The sequence below is a fragment of the Lepidochelys kempii genome, chromosome 5, assembly GCF_965140265.1.
Source record: "Lepidochelys kempii isolate rLepKem1 chromosome 5, rLepKem1.hap2, whole genome shotgun sequence".
Classification (NCBI taxonomy): Eukaryota; Metazoa; Chordata; order Testudines; family Cheloniidae; genus Lepidochelys; species Lepidochelys kempii.
The window spans coordinates 110,987,844-111,004,424 of record NC_133260.1 but is presented as its reverse complement, the minus strand read 5'-3'; the positions used below and the strand labels follow the sequence as shown (position 1 = coordinate 111,004,424).

General features: G+C 40.3%; 1 protein-coding gene across 1 annotated transcript in view; it reads right to left on the bottom strand.

Moving 5' to 3' along the window:
• The window catches only part of CNTLN (centlein), a 284,446-nt gene that overhangs the window by 255,305 nt on the left and 12,560 nt on the right, over positions 1-16,581 (bottom strand). The window contains exon 2 of the mRNA XM_073345467.1: positions 4,874-4,962. Within this exon, the coding sequence (XP_073201568.1) occupies positions 4,874-4,962 (89 nt within the window). The remainder of the gene's footprint in view (positions 1-4,873; positions 4,963-16,581) is intronic.

Here is a 16,581-nt window from a genome sequence, read left to right as displayed (position 1 = left end):
AACAGGAACAAACAGGGGGATAGGAGGACACTGGAGACTAAACCACAGGGGTTACCCTGTGCCTGGAGGGAAAAATGAACTTTGAAGACTATAAATAGAATGCAAGGACACATTTTGTTATCCATTCACTGAGAATACCCCTTGAAGAGCATGGGTATTTCTGAACGCTTGGACCCTGGTTTGACTAAAAAGCAGCTAGCTCTGCACAAGACTGAATCCTTAGGGGAAAATCTACATTATTAAACAGGAAAGGTAACCATTGATAAATACAGACCCAGGTTTGCATTTTATGATTTTCTTTTATGTGTAACCAATTCTACTTCCACTTGCTATCCTTACTCAAAAAAGAAAAGGAGGACTTGTGGCACCTTAGAGACTAACAAATTTATCTGAACATAAGCTTTTGTGAGCTACAGTTCACTTCATAGGATGCATTCAGTGGAAAATACAGTGGAGAGATTTATATACACAGAGAACATGAAATAATGGGTGTTACCATACACACTGTAAGGAGAGTGATCAGGTAAGGTGAGCTATTACCAGCAGGACAGCTGTGGGGGTGGGGGGGGGACCTTTTGTAGTGAAAATCAAGGTGAGCCATCGATTACAAACCTAAATGTGGCAATTCTTCAACAAAAAAAAACTTTAAAAAAACAGACTCCAAGGAGAGACTGCTGAATTGGAATTAATTTGCAAACTGGATACAATTAACTTAGGCTTGAATAAAGACTGTGAGTGGATGGGTCATTACACAAAGTAAAACTATTTCCCCATGTTTATTCCCCGCCCCCCGCTGTTCCTCAGATATTCTTGTCAACTGCTGGAAATGGCCCACCTTGATTATCACTACAAAAGGTTCCCCCTCTACCCCCCCGCCCCCCGTGCTCTCCTGCTGGTAATAGCTCACCTTACCTGGTCACTCTCCTTACAGTGTGTATGGTAACACCCATTGTTTCATGTTCTCTGTGTATATAAATCTCCCCACTGTAGTTTCCACTGAATGCATCCGATGAAGTGAGCTGTAGCTCACGAAAGCTTATGCTCAAATAAGTTTGTTAGTCTCCAAGGTGCCACAAGTCCTCCTTTTCTTTTTGCGGATACAGACTAACACGGCTGCTACTCTGAAACCTATCCTTACTCACTATTTGTTAAATTTTTACCTTAAGTTTATTATCAAAGATTTTTTTCACTATATCTCAGTGCTACAATATTATATAAGAGCTGACTCTCAGTTGAATCAAACAAACTTGTGTATACACTGTCCCCTGGGGGATAGCAAACCTGGTAATATCCGAGAGTGTCCAGAGACAGGGGGTGGATACTACAATGGGGATACTTCACGGTGTGGTTCAGGGTGTACCTATTGTTAACCTGCAAGCCAAAGTAAGGGCCAGCAGAGCCCTGAGGAGATTGCTGGGGTGGCTAACTGACCGGTGGCATCAGGAAACTGACACCCAGTTAAGCAAGTCTCTCTGGCAGGGGGGTAACAAGATAACTCAGTTCTGGGTACCCCTTTGAGAGTCTCACAACCAGGAAGGAAGAGAGAGTTCTGCTACTTGCTCGGCGAGGAAAACCAGCTTCCAGGCAAGACCCTATGGAAGTTTGCTGCCTAAACAAGCTATTTGGTGGTTGGGCAACTAAGCCCAGGAAGACTATGAAGAAGAGATTAGCCACACAGAGACAAGCCCAGAGCAGACTCCCACCAGTGAATCCGTGGATGATCCTTATTTTGAAGTTCACTAGTTTTCCTAGACAGGGCTCAAGTGTGCCATAGCCAGAGTGCTACGGTACCACAACACCAGACCTGTGAGGTCAACACCCAACTATTAGGGACCTGCACTGGAGTGAGCCATTCCGACAGGCCACAAAGAGGCAGTGCCTAGACAACCCAGTTACAGGAGCAAAAAGAGGAAAAAGAGATTTATAGGTAAAGTTAGGGCTATACGCGATTGCTGGAGAGAGGACTAGCCCCTCAAACAAAAAAAGGATTAAAAAAATGTTTTAAAGAGTGAAAAGTCTCCCTTTATTAGGCGCTCTATAAATCAAAAACCAAAACCTCCATAATCAGGTGCAAAGCTATGAGTTTTATTAATCATATCTGCACTGAATGGGTATTCCTAGCAGTAACTCAACTTCCAAACCCTGCTCCAGGATCATCTGCAGTTATGCTAAGATCTGGGAAAAATGCTCCAGAGGCAATTGGAAATTCCATAATTCTGGCCAAGAAAATGGGGGAGACATATCATAAAGACATTACACACACACCTTTGACATTCATACCTTTGAATTCACAACAGCAGTTCTACTGCATCAAACTGTTCTTTTAAGGAACAGAAGCAAAAGAGTGCACTTAGGATTAGAGAGGTGCATGAACAGTACTGTCACCACGCTTTTGCGTACGAAACAAAATCAGAATAGGAGACTCAACAGCCAAAAATGGACAACACACATTGCATAAACGCAAAAAAAAAAAAAAAAAAAAAGAATATTCCAAAACATATTTCAATTTTCGACTCTAGAAAAATCAATAGACGCACCATAAAATAATATTATGGAATGTTTCCTTACCTACCATGCTCTTTTATTTTCTAGCAACTATAGAATATATAAAAGAATAACACATAGGTTTTTCATGATAGTAACCAGAGAACTGAAATAATAAATAGTAATAAAATATTGAATTTATATTAAAGTAACAGTCAAATGCCCCATTTAGGACTAGGGCTCCATCATGCTAACTAGGATGACAAATACATAATGACAGTCCCTGTCCTGAATCGCATACTAACAAATTTAAAATATGAGGCAACAATTAAGTGTGAAAAAAATCCTAGGAAGAAAATTTGGAGGAAGGGGGGACAAGAGACTATAAAAGTGTCTGAACTATAGTTCAGTGTTTGACTACAATCTATACAACTCAATGGCATTTCCTAACTTTTGTGAGCTTGTCTTTGCCCTAAGTAACTTCCTTTTAATTCATTTTTGTATGTAATACACACACACTCCTTTTATAATTATAGGGCAAGGGACATACCCAACACCTATAGATAAGGCAGTCGAACACTTCTCATTATAGTTCCCTGTTTTCACCTTCTTATAACTTTACCAAACATCATGCAATCAGCTTTCAGTTTTCTGTGTTTGCTCTCTGCCTCAGATTAATATTTTTACATAAATAGTTTTTAGCAAAAGTGGTTCAGCCATTTCCAAGAATGAAGATAGCAAGAAACAGTTTTGCCAAAGTTAAAAAAAAGTGTGACTGTTTTTTTAACAGCTCTAGCACCCCTGGGATTTGGAATAAAACTTTACATTTGGTAGGGGAACAGTCCCGGGATCAGAGAAATATCTTCTGTCCTCATGAAAATATGTCCAGATTTGGACAAGCTATAAATCACAGAAAGTCATCGTTTGAACATACACAGCAGAACTTGTTCTAGAATTACTCCTACATTTTCTGAATGTTCTAATGCAGCCAAGTTGCCTATGCAACATCAATTTATGTCACCTTGTCTGTATGCATTATTCTGTAGACTTAAACTATATGATCACATACTATTTTTACCACACAATCATTTCTTCTTTCAGTGCAGAGGATGGATGGCAAATGAGACAGAGTAAAACAGTGAGTGAGCTGTTGACTGTAGAACCCAGGCCATATTCACAGCAGATGTTGATGACTGGTGATTACGGCAGGGAACTGCAGCAATCAAAAAAGGGTTTTGTGGTTAAGGCACCAGACTGGGGTGCACAAGAACTGGGTTGTATCTTGCTGTACCACAGACCTTCTACGTGATGTTGGGCAACGCACTTAATGCAAAATTTTTAGAGTTGGCCACTAACTGTTTTCCTTATTTTCTGGTTGTCCAACTTGAGACAACTCAGGCAAAATTTTCTTAAGTGATGAACACTCACAACTCTACCTGAAATCAGTGGAAGTTTCAGGTGATTAGAATCTCTATGAAAGTCAGGTCACAGCTATCTTAAGTTGAGCACCAACAATTAATGAACACTTCTTCTAATTTTGGCCTCAGAACGTATCTGTGTGGCTCAATTCCCCATCTGCAAAATAGGGATACCATACTTCCCTAGGTCACAGAAATAATGTGCAGATAAATTTATTAATATCTGTAAGGCAATCATATATTATGGTGCTAAATTCATTAATATTTTTAAGAACCGGATGCACTATGGTGATGAATGCCATCAGTAAATAAGATATTATTTATTCAGTACAGGGCTTGGAGACAGAAAGAAGTGTTGAACAGCTGCTTCTTTCACTTAGCACTGTCCATCCTGTCCACTGAATAATGCAGGGATCCTGTGGAAAAAACAGTATGTGATCATTTAATTAAAGACCATACCAAAATGCTTATGTACCAGGGAACAGAATTACAGTTGCACAGGTAACCTTAATTCTAGAATTACCTAATTTTTGAGTGCTTGATTTTGCAACCTAAAATTCTGTATGTCATGTATGTACATAGTATACAAAAACTGTCACTGACTATCATTCAATCTAGCCACCATTAGGAATAAAAACGAATAACACCAAATGAATCTGAGGGATGTGAGGATAGACTCCTTTTATATAAGATTAGGAACATTGTTCAATGCATAAGGAGCAGTCTGGATGAAAGCACAGAGTTTTAAAGTTTATTTAGATTTGCTTTTAAAAAAGCAACCTCTCTCAGGCTTTAGGGAGTCTTGACAAAGTTTAAAGATACCATTCTTACAAATTACAGGATCTAGATAATTTCAGAAGTTTAAGACTTTTTTACAATGTTTTTTAAACATGAAACTATGTGGCATCAAACAGAAGAGATACCTAGCGTATTTGATTTTTAAAAAAATCACACAAAGTCTTCAAGCTCACCTTTCCACCACCAAGCTGACTGCTTGTGTAAGATCTGGATTTGCCACCTGGAGGCGTTTCCACAAAGACCATACAAATTCTTTATCAGCCTTAAAAAGACAGAGAGAAATAAACAATACAAAATATGTATGTTTAGCATGTAACTTTTACAGAATAATGAACTATTAGTATGAATATTCAAAAGTTATATTATTAAGAACTATATTTTAGAGAAAAGTCCAGTGACTTCACTGCTCAGGATGACGTATTTACTTGCTTGTTTCAACAGAGATGTCCAACTCAACAAAGAAAAACCAATTTAAAAGTATTAGTGCAGAAATAGTAAAATAAATGCCAATCAATAAGTCTTCAATGACCGCTCTCACTCCTCCTTCAGTTCTAGGTATAAAAGAAATGCAATTCACTCCTTCACCAGAACAGCAATCTCAACTCCCAAATTCAGCTCCCCTGCTGGAAGAATACAGTCTCTTATATCAAGGATAGAGACTTCTAATGATACTGAGAACTTTCTGATCTTGCAGCAAAAAATAGCTTTTACTAGAAGCAGAGCATTTTGACAGAGAACAAGTAACACAGAGGACAAATTCCTCCTTCATGAAACAAAGATTTTTAAATATAGCTGCATTAGAAGCAGCGAGATTGAGGATCTCTAAGTATCAGTAAGAGAGTATTAGAACTCACTTCAGTAAGGTTGTGTTTTCAACCTTTTCCATGCTAGTACTCCTTTTCCATTTTGGGATGTTCTAGCAAACTAGCAATATGGCAAATACACTATGCTCATGACTCTTTCACCCCTTTTGACAACCCCTAGGCTGAGAATCAAAGCCTTAAGGTAAGGAAAGGCTAAATCCAGGATAATGCCAATGAAAAGAAAATCCACATCCCACAAGAAAGGGAGTGTTATTATCCTCCCCATTTTAAAACTGCAGCTGAGAATAGATTTTAAATTAATTTTTAAATTAATTTTAGGTTAAAATTAAGTTGAAAATGCACTGTTCTTGCATTTTATTAAAATACAGATATTAGTTTTCCACATTTAGAATTATGGATTTCATTCATGTGCACCAGACAGTTTTATCCTAAATTAGGTGGTTGTCACAGTTTCAGGGTAACTACATCAATATTCCTCCTCAATGGTCTACTCCAGAAGTGCCCAGTCAGTCTCAGGCCTCCAGCCATCTGTCTCTGGGAAGGGACCTATGTCCCACTCCCTTCTGAGTAATGATTTTAAGACTGCACAGGTAACCTTAATTCTAGAATTACCTAATTTTTGAGTGCTTGATTTTGCAACCTAAAATTCTGTATGTAATGTATGTACATAGTATACAAAAACTGTCACTGACTATCATTCAATCTAGCCACCATTAGGAATAAAAAGGAATAACACCAAATGAATCTGAGGGATATGATCCCTGCCATACACTGTGATATCTCCAGCAAGCTAGACTGCCTCTGTGAGTTGCTTTCTCTCCTACGGTTATGAACAGTGTACTGACAGCAGTCACAAGTTATAACACAGCTCTTCCTCAACATAGTATATTTTAAGGATAAAAACATTACAGAGAAAACATAAAAACAACAAAAGTTTCCTACACGCTTACTAAAAATTCCAGAAATTGACCACTGCCCACATAAGAACTCTGCTAAGCCAACATCCCTTCCAACCTTCCAGCAAGGATGGGGTCCCTTTAGTACCAAAAGTCCCATCCATTTGCGGAATCAAAACGAAGACCGTGAGTGTAAACTCAGCCTTTACACATCCAAAGTTCTTTCTTTATCTCTTTGTCTCTGGAAAACCCAGTATGAACCAATATGTGCAAATTATTCCAGGGGTGGTACCCTCTCTGGAGTTGTTTATAGTTAAGGCTAAGATTTTGTCACGGATATTTTTAGTAAAAGCCAGGGACAGGTCACAGGGAAAAAGGAAAAATTCACTGAAGCTGTGACCTGTCCCTGACTTTTACTAAAAATATCCAGGACAAAATGAGGATCGGTGGCCAGGAGCTGTGAGCTAACCCACTGCCTGTGAGGGACCTTGCAACTCCCCACTGCTGAAGTCACGGTTCCATGACTTCTGTGGCCTCTGTGACTAAATCGTAGCCTTATTTATAGTCTTAGTAACCCACTTAATCACCCCCCCACCCCAAGGTTTTAGTTCATGGAGCAGCTGTGGAAACCCTCCTTGAGGGAGTAGAAGACAGTCATATATAAACCATTCATAAATTTAATACAATGGTCCCAAAAGTTACTGTATGGGGTTGCAATATCCCTCACAGTGGTTAACAACAGCAGTAGCAGAAACGATCACGGCACTGGTAAGGAATTTTCAACCAAATACAGCTTAGATGCAATGTCTGTCTTTAAGCCATGTGTTTTTTCTTCCCTCTTACAGCAGTTTTCCATTTGAGATGACTTATGCTCAAAGTATTCAAAATGACTTGCTCTAAGATCATACAAGGAGCTAGAGGCTTAGGCCAAATCAGAAGACATGCCCATTCTGGGTTCCAGGCCTTTTTCTTAACAACTAGTAAAACATCCCCACTTCCCCTCCCCCAATGCATTGGGCTTCAGCAATACCAAAGCGAGGGGAGTGGGGGGGGGGGGGCACAAGGAAATACCAAAATACTGTAGTTGCTGTAAAGTGAATTATATCACTGCCACCAAACTGCATTTGACAGATCACAAAAACCACAGTAATTCCACCGAGGTACTGATTCAGGAAAAGCACTGAAGCACCTGCTTGACAGGAATGGGAATACTCACAGACTTGAGCCTTGAAGCAGGAAAGCACTTAAGTCATGTAACAGAGACTGGTGAACCAATATTATAAGCTTGCAAAAAAATAAAATAAAAGTGGGGGAGGGGTTGTGCCATTTTTGCTTCTCTATGGTGTATGAAGACAACCAGGAGTGGGGTGTTTCAAAAAGAGTGCTATTATCCCCCAAAATTAGATATTCAGCTCTTGTCTACCATAAACACTATGGATGACTAGAGCAGCAGTTCTCAACTGGGGGTTCGCAGCCCCTGGGGGTTTGCAAGCCCTTTCAGGGGGGCTGCGGAGTCCACATCTGAAACTCGGTGCTCCGAGCCCCAGCGCTGAAGCCGGGAGCGGCATGGAGCTTAAGCCAGCAGCTCCTGTCCCTGTCCCAGCTGGGAGCGGTGTGGGGCTGAAGCCAGGGCCCTCCCCGCAAGCCAGGAGCAGCACGGGGCTGATGCCAGCACACACGTATCATGGAAGCACACATGTATCATGCCAGCACACATGTATCATGGAAGAATTTGAAAGATTTGGTGGCTTTACAGATTTTGACAGGGAATTCTTCCGCCCACGTGGCATGGGAATTCGCATTCCTGATATTTCTAGTGTAGAAACAAGCAACAAGAGCCTTTCAATCCTTCTTCCATTGTAAGGAAGAAAGGCCATATATCAGCTTTGTTTTGTTTTGAACTCCCTTACAAGTCACCTTTAATTCAGCAGAAGTGCTGGAGTTCAGCTCCTAGTAGAGAAAGTGCTGAAACTTAAAGACAGACAAAATTAAACACATTCATGAAGTTACTAAAGCCAGGCCAAAAAAGGGGCAATCCATACAGTTAATTTAGACTAAAAATGCCATTATCTTGTGGCATTGTCTATTGCTTTAAGATACGTTCAGTTCTTAGATTTCTAGTTGTCAAGTTTTGAGGTAAGAAAACAAATCAGAAGTCAAATCTTTAGTAAAAGACTTTGCTCAGCATTATGAAGTATCTCCTGCATTTTGTGCTCAAAAAAATCCTCCACAGAAGTACTTGTTACTGCACATCTTGAAAGCATTATCCTGAAATGCCTTGCCAGGCTCTTTAAAAGTGCACACTTACACTTTAAGATGTGCCACAACTGAACCAGCTGGGCTCTTTCAGGATAAACAAGATCTCCATGCAACTACTACTCCTGGGGGAATTCTGCGCCACTGCGCATAATTTATATCTCCCTCAGATTTTTTTGCTTCCCTGTAGAAAAATAACTTTCTGATGAGGAAGCAAAAGGAAGCCACAAGAGCGGTCATGCGACCCTCCCGAGCAGTATGTTTCGGGTGCCCAGTGCAGCTGGCAGAAAGGTAAATCACTGTGAGGTAGGGAGCAGGACTGGGGAAGACCCGGCTGGTGGCTCCTACCCTGCACCAGGCTCAGCTGCTAGTCCTGGCTGGGCTGGGGAGGACAGGACGACTTCTTCCCCTGCACGGCAACCAGGGCTGGATCAGACCCATCCCCACATTTCTCCCCCAGCTGTAGGAAGCTCTGCAAACTCCCCCCAGCCCATACTTCCCGCACCCATTGCTCCTCAGCTGCAGGGGGAGGAATCACTGTACAGGGAGCTACTCTCACATTTGCCCAACTTCTGTGCATCCAAACCCCCTCATACCTAGACCCTCCTGCCACCCGCACCCAGATCCACACCCCAAACAGCTACACCTGGATCCCCACCCCACTGAGCCTCACTCCCCCAGCATCTGGACCCCATCACTGAGCCCCCCCACACCAGAACCCCCTGCTGAGCTCTAGCCCCCTTACACCCAGACACCCCTCCTGCTGAGTCCCAACCACCTTCATCTGGACCTCCAAACAAACAATGGTATTTGTCCATTGAAGTATCAATAATAATAATGAAAAGGCAGAAGTGTTCAATTAGTATTTCTGTTGTGTATTTGGAGAAAAAGCAGATGATACAGTCTCATCATATGGTGACAACACTCTTTCCATTCTACTCGTAGCTCTGGAGGATTTAAACAGAAACTACAAAAGTCAGACATTTTTAAATCAGCAAGTTCAGATAACTTGCACCCAAAGTTTTTAAAGAGCTGGCTGAGATGATTGCTATTCCATTAATGTTGATATTAAATAAGTCTTAGAGCACAGGGGAAGTTCCTGAAGACTGGAAAAAAAACTAATATTGTGACAGTTTTTAAAATGGGTAAACGGGAAGACCTGGGTAATTATAACCCTGTCAGGACTACAATGATTCCGAACGGGGAAGATAATGAAGTGGCTGATAGTAATAGTTAATAAAGAATTAAAGGAGGGTAATATAATGCAAATCAACATGGGTGTATGGAAAATAGATCCTGTCAAACTAACTTGATATATTTTTTTTATGAGACTACAAATTTGGTTGATAAAGGTATTAATGTTGACGTAACATATTTAGACTTCTGTAAAGCATTTGACTTGGCACTGCACAGTATTTTGATTAAAAACTAGAACGACATAAAATTAACATGGCATACATTAAATCGATTAAATCCTGGCTAATTGATATGTCTAAAATGTAATTGTAAATGGAGAATAGTCATTGAGAAGGTGTATTTCCAGTGGAGTCCTTCAGCGATCAGTTCTTGGCCCTACGCTATTTAACATTTCTATCAATGACCTAGAAGAAAACATAAAATCATCATGGATACAGTTTGCAGATGACACAAACACTGAGGGAGTAGTAAATAAGGAAGAAGACAGGTCACTGATTCAGAGCGATCTGAATTGCTTGGTAAACTAGGAGCAAGCGAACAATATGCATTTTAATATGGCTAAAATAAATGTATACATCTAGGAACAAAGAACGTAGATGATACTTAAAGGATGGATGACTCTATCCTGGGAATCAAGGACTCTAAAAAAGATTTCAGGATTGTTGTGGCAGGTAATCATTTGAACATGAGCTCTCAGTGTGACCTGTGGCCAACGGAGCTAACGTGATCCTGGAATACATAAGGAAATCTCAAGCAGGAGTGGAGACGTTATTTTACTTCTGAATTTGGTACTGGTAAAACACTGATGGAATACTATGTCCAGTTCTGGTGCCCACAATACAAGAGGGATGTTGATTAATTGGAGGGGATTCACAGAAAAGCCAAGAAAATGATTGGAGGATTAGAAAACATGCTTATAGTGATAGACTCAAAAACCACAATCTATTCAGATTGACAAAGAGAAGGTTAAGGGGTGACTTGATTATAGACTATAAGTGTCTACGTGGGGAACAAATATTTAATAATGGACTCTTCAATCTAGCAGAAAAAGGTATAACATGATCCAATGGCTAGATGTTGAAGCTAAACAAATTCAGACTGGAAATAAGGTGTCATTTTTTAACCACAAGAGTAATTAACCATTGGTACATTTTACCCAGAGTTGGGGTGGATTCTCCATCACTAACCATTTTTAAATGAAAATTGGGTGTTTTTCTAAAAGATATGCTCTAAGACTTATTTTGGGGAAATGCTATGGAATATGTTATATAGGAGGTCAGACTAGATGATCATAATAATCCCCTTCTGGCCTTGGAATCTATAAATCTATGTCTGCCTGAGTTTGCAAAGAGCCTGAAACAAGAACTCTGAGAGGTATAAACTGCCCAATTCATTTCAATGGGTGTTAGCTCAAATGCCTATGATGATAATTTAAAATGACACCATTAATTATTTCACTCCATATCAAAGTATAAAACAAAGAAGAAAAAATATCATATTATGAAAGTCTATACAATCTACTGTGAGTGAAAGTTCATTTTGGCACCACAAGTGGGTTGGGTTTAGGAGATTACCACCACATTTTTCCTCAATCAAAAAGCCAAATCCATTGAGATGAGCACAACCCAGAGAGCATACGTGAACATATTTTGAACATCTGCACAATTCTGAGAGCAGCAGCTGATTTTAGTATCTCAAGTGGGCAATTTATTTTGTGGGTAGAGCGTGGAAGAGTGCCACTATATTTTATTTTTCAATTTGACCCCTGGTGGTCTGATTTCCAGAGTGAGTCAGCAAAACAGATCTATACCTCCACATGGGATCCTAAAGGCTAATATACTATCCCACACAAAGGGCTATAACTATTACCATTATGTATAATAATCATTAGTTATTTTACTTAATTACATCTTATTTCCTTCAAATGGCAGCCTCTATACTAGTTTTCAAGATTTAACTATCTGGAAAATATGAAAGGGTAGTAACAAGCTTTTTTTAACTAGAGGAACTCAAATAAGTATTGGGCAAGTTTTCAAATCAGGGTATTCTTTTGAGTGTTCTATTACTCATCAACCAAAGAATTTTCTTCCAACTTTGCAGAAAATTTCTCCATAACCTTCAGAGTAAATTTCATAATTTTTGGACAAATTAGTGTCCATATCCAAAGTTATAAGGAGGCTAGAAATAGGGCTCACAATGGAACTTTTCTGAAATCTTAACTACAGAGCCATAAGCATAGCTCCACAGTAAGATAAGTGTATAGGGCCTGATCCAAAGCCCACTGAAGTCAATTGGAGTCTTTCCACTGACTTCAACAGGGTTTGTACCAGGCTCTGCTCTACACAATTTTCCATTGATTTCAATGGCAGCAGGATGTGATTTACCGGGGCAGCATGGGGGGGGGGGGTTTCATCATTTTAATTTTTATTTAAAAGAATACTTATGAAGTAATAAAGGACCATGTAATAGCTGCACTTTACATGGTGTCAACTTGTTACAAGACCAATTTTCATTTTAAACTGTTGTGCTCTCTACAAGAATATCTCATCCAAGAGTTTAACGTAAATTACACAACAATTAATTGAGCCCCAAGCTGGTTTCCATCAACTACTTGTAACCCCCTCACTGGTAGTATACGTTATTTCCTGTGATAGAGTGGACTAGGGCAGGGGTTCTGACCCCTCAGAGGGTTGTGAGGTTACTATGGGGCGGTTGCGAGCTGTCAGCCTCCACTCCCAAACCCCACTTCACCTCCAGAATTTGTAATAGTGTTAAATATAAAAAATGTGTTTTTAATTTATAAGGGGGGGCACACTCAGAGGATTGCTGTGTGAAAGGGGTCACTAATACAAAAGTTTGAGAACCACCAGACTAGGGCAAGAGGCCCCTGCTGGAGGCCTCAGAGTCCTACCACATCCCGTCCCAGAAGGTGGAAGTAGAGAACTCCTGCAAGTGGCCTAGAGTGGCTGTGGGGAAGCAACCAATCAGAAAGACTGCAGGGAGTAGCCACTCAGGGCCCTAGAAACGGCAGAGCTAGAGACAGTGAGTTGTCACCTAGAGCTGGAGGAATGAGGACTGTGTTCCGAGCTGGCTGAAGGAGCATCAGGACCATGGACAGATCAGTTGATGGCAGGCACCAGGGGAGCAAGAGGGAGCTCCTGGGTGGCTGCTGGGACTGAAGACAGAAGAACAGCTGGGGCCAGAAAGACCCAGAGAGCATGAAGAGTCTCCAGGGAGGAAGTGCTGCGGTACAGGGCTGTAGCACAGTCAAGGGACTATTTGAAGACTAGTCAAGAAGGGGCTGTGGGACTGAGGCAGGGAGGCCTGCAGGGTATGGCATCATACCAGGACTATTTAAAGACTGAGCCCATGGAGGGCCACAAAGATGTCAATGGAGGGGTACTGGGATAGGCCCCTGATGGACTGCATACCCCAGAAGGGGTAGGGTTGGTTTCAAATACAGACTCAGTGTGCGTGACTCAGCCACAGGTCTGAGTCATTGAAAACGTGCTTGAGAAACCACTGACAGAGGTCACCGCAGACTAAGTGCAGGCACACACAATCAGCCAGGGGAGACTCGTGGTGGGTGCCACCCCATCACACTCCCAAAGATCTAGATATTTCAGAACATATATTTTAAATGCCATAGTTGCTCCTTCTCCAGCTGAAACAGAATACAAAATACCAATATTTTCCAAATTTAGAAATAATTTCTTTTTGGGCTTCCAAGCATACTTTGTCAGTGAAAAACAGAAGTACTACAGTATTTTTTAAAATTAGTTCAAAATCTTTTTAAGATACCAAACATCTTATAACTACAGCAGGAAAAAAGCATCAACATACAAACACTCACATAAAAGACAAAGAAAAATGAAGTCAAATAAAAATACACTAAATAATAATGATAGAATTGTGATTTCTTTTAAATTATTTAGGGAAGAAAATCAATAAGTCAGTGGGTCTTCAACTCTAAATAGCACTACTTTAATTATAAATCAAGACAAAGCTCTTCAGCACAATGGAGAGAAGAACTATGGGGCAAAGGGGGAGGGAACACAAGTATGTCTAAACAATTTTTTTCAAAAAAGCGCAGTGGTAAATAAACAGTGTTAATTCTTTTCTCTCTCAGGTAATTTATTACAACCATTGTAGCCAATGGATACCGGGTTGGCATGGGCATCCAAACAAATCACTCAGTCCTAAATATAGAAGTTAAACTTACATTTCATAATTTACCTTATAATAGCAGACAGTAAGTATGCAGAAATCTTAATGCTATCCTGGTTTGCAGACCTACAAATTCATCAAGAACTGAAGAAGTAACCCAATATTGCAATCCCAATCCTTTTAAAAACATACATCAGGTTACCAAAAATCATGTGGGTGGCTTAAAAATCATCAGATTTTTTAAAATATATTTTTGGGTTTCTTTATTTACCTTCTTGGTTTGGGATTTCCTTACCTCCACCACAAGTGTGTCACTTTTTCCAAGCTTCTCTGCAACTGAGAGCATTAGAACCTTAACTTTATTTTTTAAATGAAAGCTGAGATTCTAATGTTTTCACATGACTCCAGGAACTGGATATACACTCACAAGACTCAGACTAAATACTGGAGACTGTCCAATACTTTATACTGAAAATTCCTGCCTGCTAGCTATAAAGGCAGATTACTAATGGGAAAGATATTGAAAGGGAGGGTCTCCCTAGAAAGGAGGAGAAAATACTGCATCCGGCAACCATCAGAGGCACATAACTCAGAAAAGAGTGTTTTTCTACCCTGGCACAATGCAGAAAGACTCAGGACTTGCACTTTCTTCAGCCTCACCTGCAAAGGTGGTAAAATAGTAAACACTTATCGATTTAAAAGTCATTTAAGTAGCTTACAGAGATGTTTATAGTATTCCTATTTCTCCTTGCACTTGGGCTAGGGGAAGGAAAAAACTCCTCTTTATGGCAGGGACCCTCCCCCAATCTTCCTGTGACTTCTATTTAGAATCCTTACTTTAATGAGACTCTAGGTTAACTTATTTCCCTACATGTTACCAAACCTTCCAGAAAAAACTAACCCTGGGATAAGAATGTGAAATTTTTGGGAGAACAATGGTCATTGTTTTTAGTTTATTTGTTTTTTTGTTGAGGACGCAGGCATGCCTGTCTTTTAAAACTAAAAGCATTTACTCCTCGAGGAATTATGCACCAGAAAAATTAAATTTCTGTGCACGATATTTTAAAACTCTACAAAATCCTGCATATGTTATTTGTCAAAATAACACAATATAATCACTCCAGTTTCAATTATTTTGGTAATTTATTTCAAAATACCTGTCAACAAGTGTGTCAACAATACAGTTAACAGCAAAAAAGATTCCTGCAGGAGTAGAGAGCTAAAGAAACCCATCCGACAACCCTGTTCCAAGTTGGGGGGTAATGAAGGGGGCTTTGTGGGGCCCCCAGAGCCCAGATACCTGCAGGCCCTTCCCCGCAGAGCCCAGCTGCGGACATCAACAGAGCCCAGACACCTGCACCCCTCTCCCCCAAGAGCCTAGCCATGGGGCACCCTCTTGTCCAGACATCTGTACCTCCAGAGCCTTTACTCCCTCGAGCTTCTTTACTGTCCTGTCGGGGAATGTGGTGTGGTGCAGCCCTGCCCTTTTTCACCTTTTGCCATAGCTGGGTCTCCCGGTCCCACCCCTGTCCCTGGGAAAATGAGGATCAAGCTGGGCAGCCAGAGCGTGCAGCCTCTATCCCTGCCGGGCTGGGTGCTCAGCTCACTGTGAGCTGGGCTCTGCAGAGTCCAGTGCCCCTAGTGGTGGCCAGCAGCTCTGCAGCCCCAATTCTGCAGGGGAAACATGGAATTCTGTGCAAACTCTGCATTGCACAGTAGCACAGAATTCTCTCAGGAGTATGAATTGCTCCAATAAGAAATGCTATCAGTCTGTGGCAGTATATCAGAGGTAGGGAAGAATGATCTCATTTACATAAAGTAAAAAGCAACCAAAATTTTTACCCAACTCTTCAAACCATAACTGAAGTTTGAAAAAAGTTTGTGAACATGGGTGCTGAAACAATACAGAATGAAAATGTACATTTTCTTTTTTAAAAGAATGTTAAATCACCTATTAATCAATTCAACTGCATTAAATTACAGAACCCAAAAAAGCAGTAACTGTTCTACCTATACTATTTGTTTTGGACGGTAGGACTCAACATTTAAGGACCAGTCTTCCCCTTCAAACTATGAATGGGCAAACACAGAATTAGGAGGAGAAGGTGCCAGGCATCATCTAAACTTCAGTGTATTAGTGGTAAGACACTGTGATCCTAATCAATGAATGCCTTTTACGTTCATTATAAAAATGTAGCATGGTGATGCAACTTTTTGTCAATCCTGGAGACCAAAAGAGTCATGTTAAAATAATTTAACGTAAGAATTAATGTTTTCAGCCACATGCTTCTTGTAATAAATCTATGATTTACACTTCCCTTGGTTAAAGTCTTGGTGAACTTTAACACCTGCAAAGAAAATTAGCAGTAAGACATGTACATGTACAGAATTCTAATTATAACAATTGTAAAATGTCAATCACTGAGTGCAGAAAGTTACCATTCAATATTTAGCCTTACTTCTCTCAAACTAGAGAAACATTTTTAGCTATTAAAATGTTTTGATTTAAATCTATAAAAAATTACAGGTTTGGTCTAATAG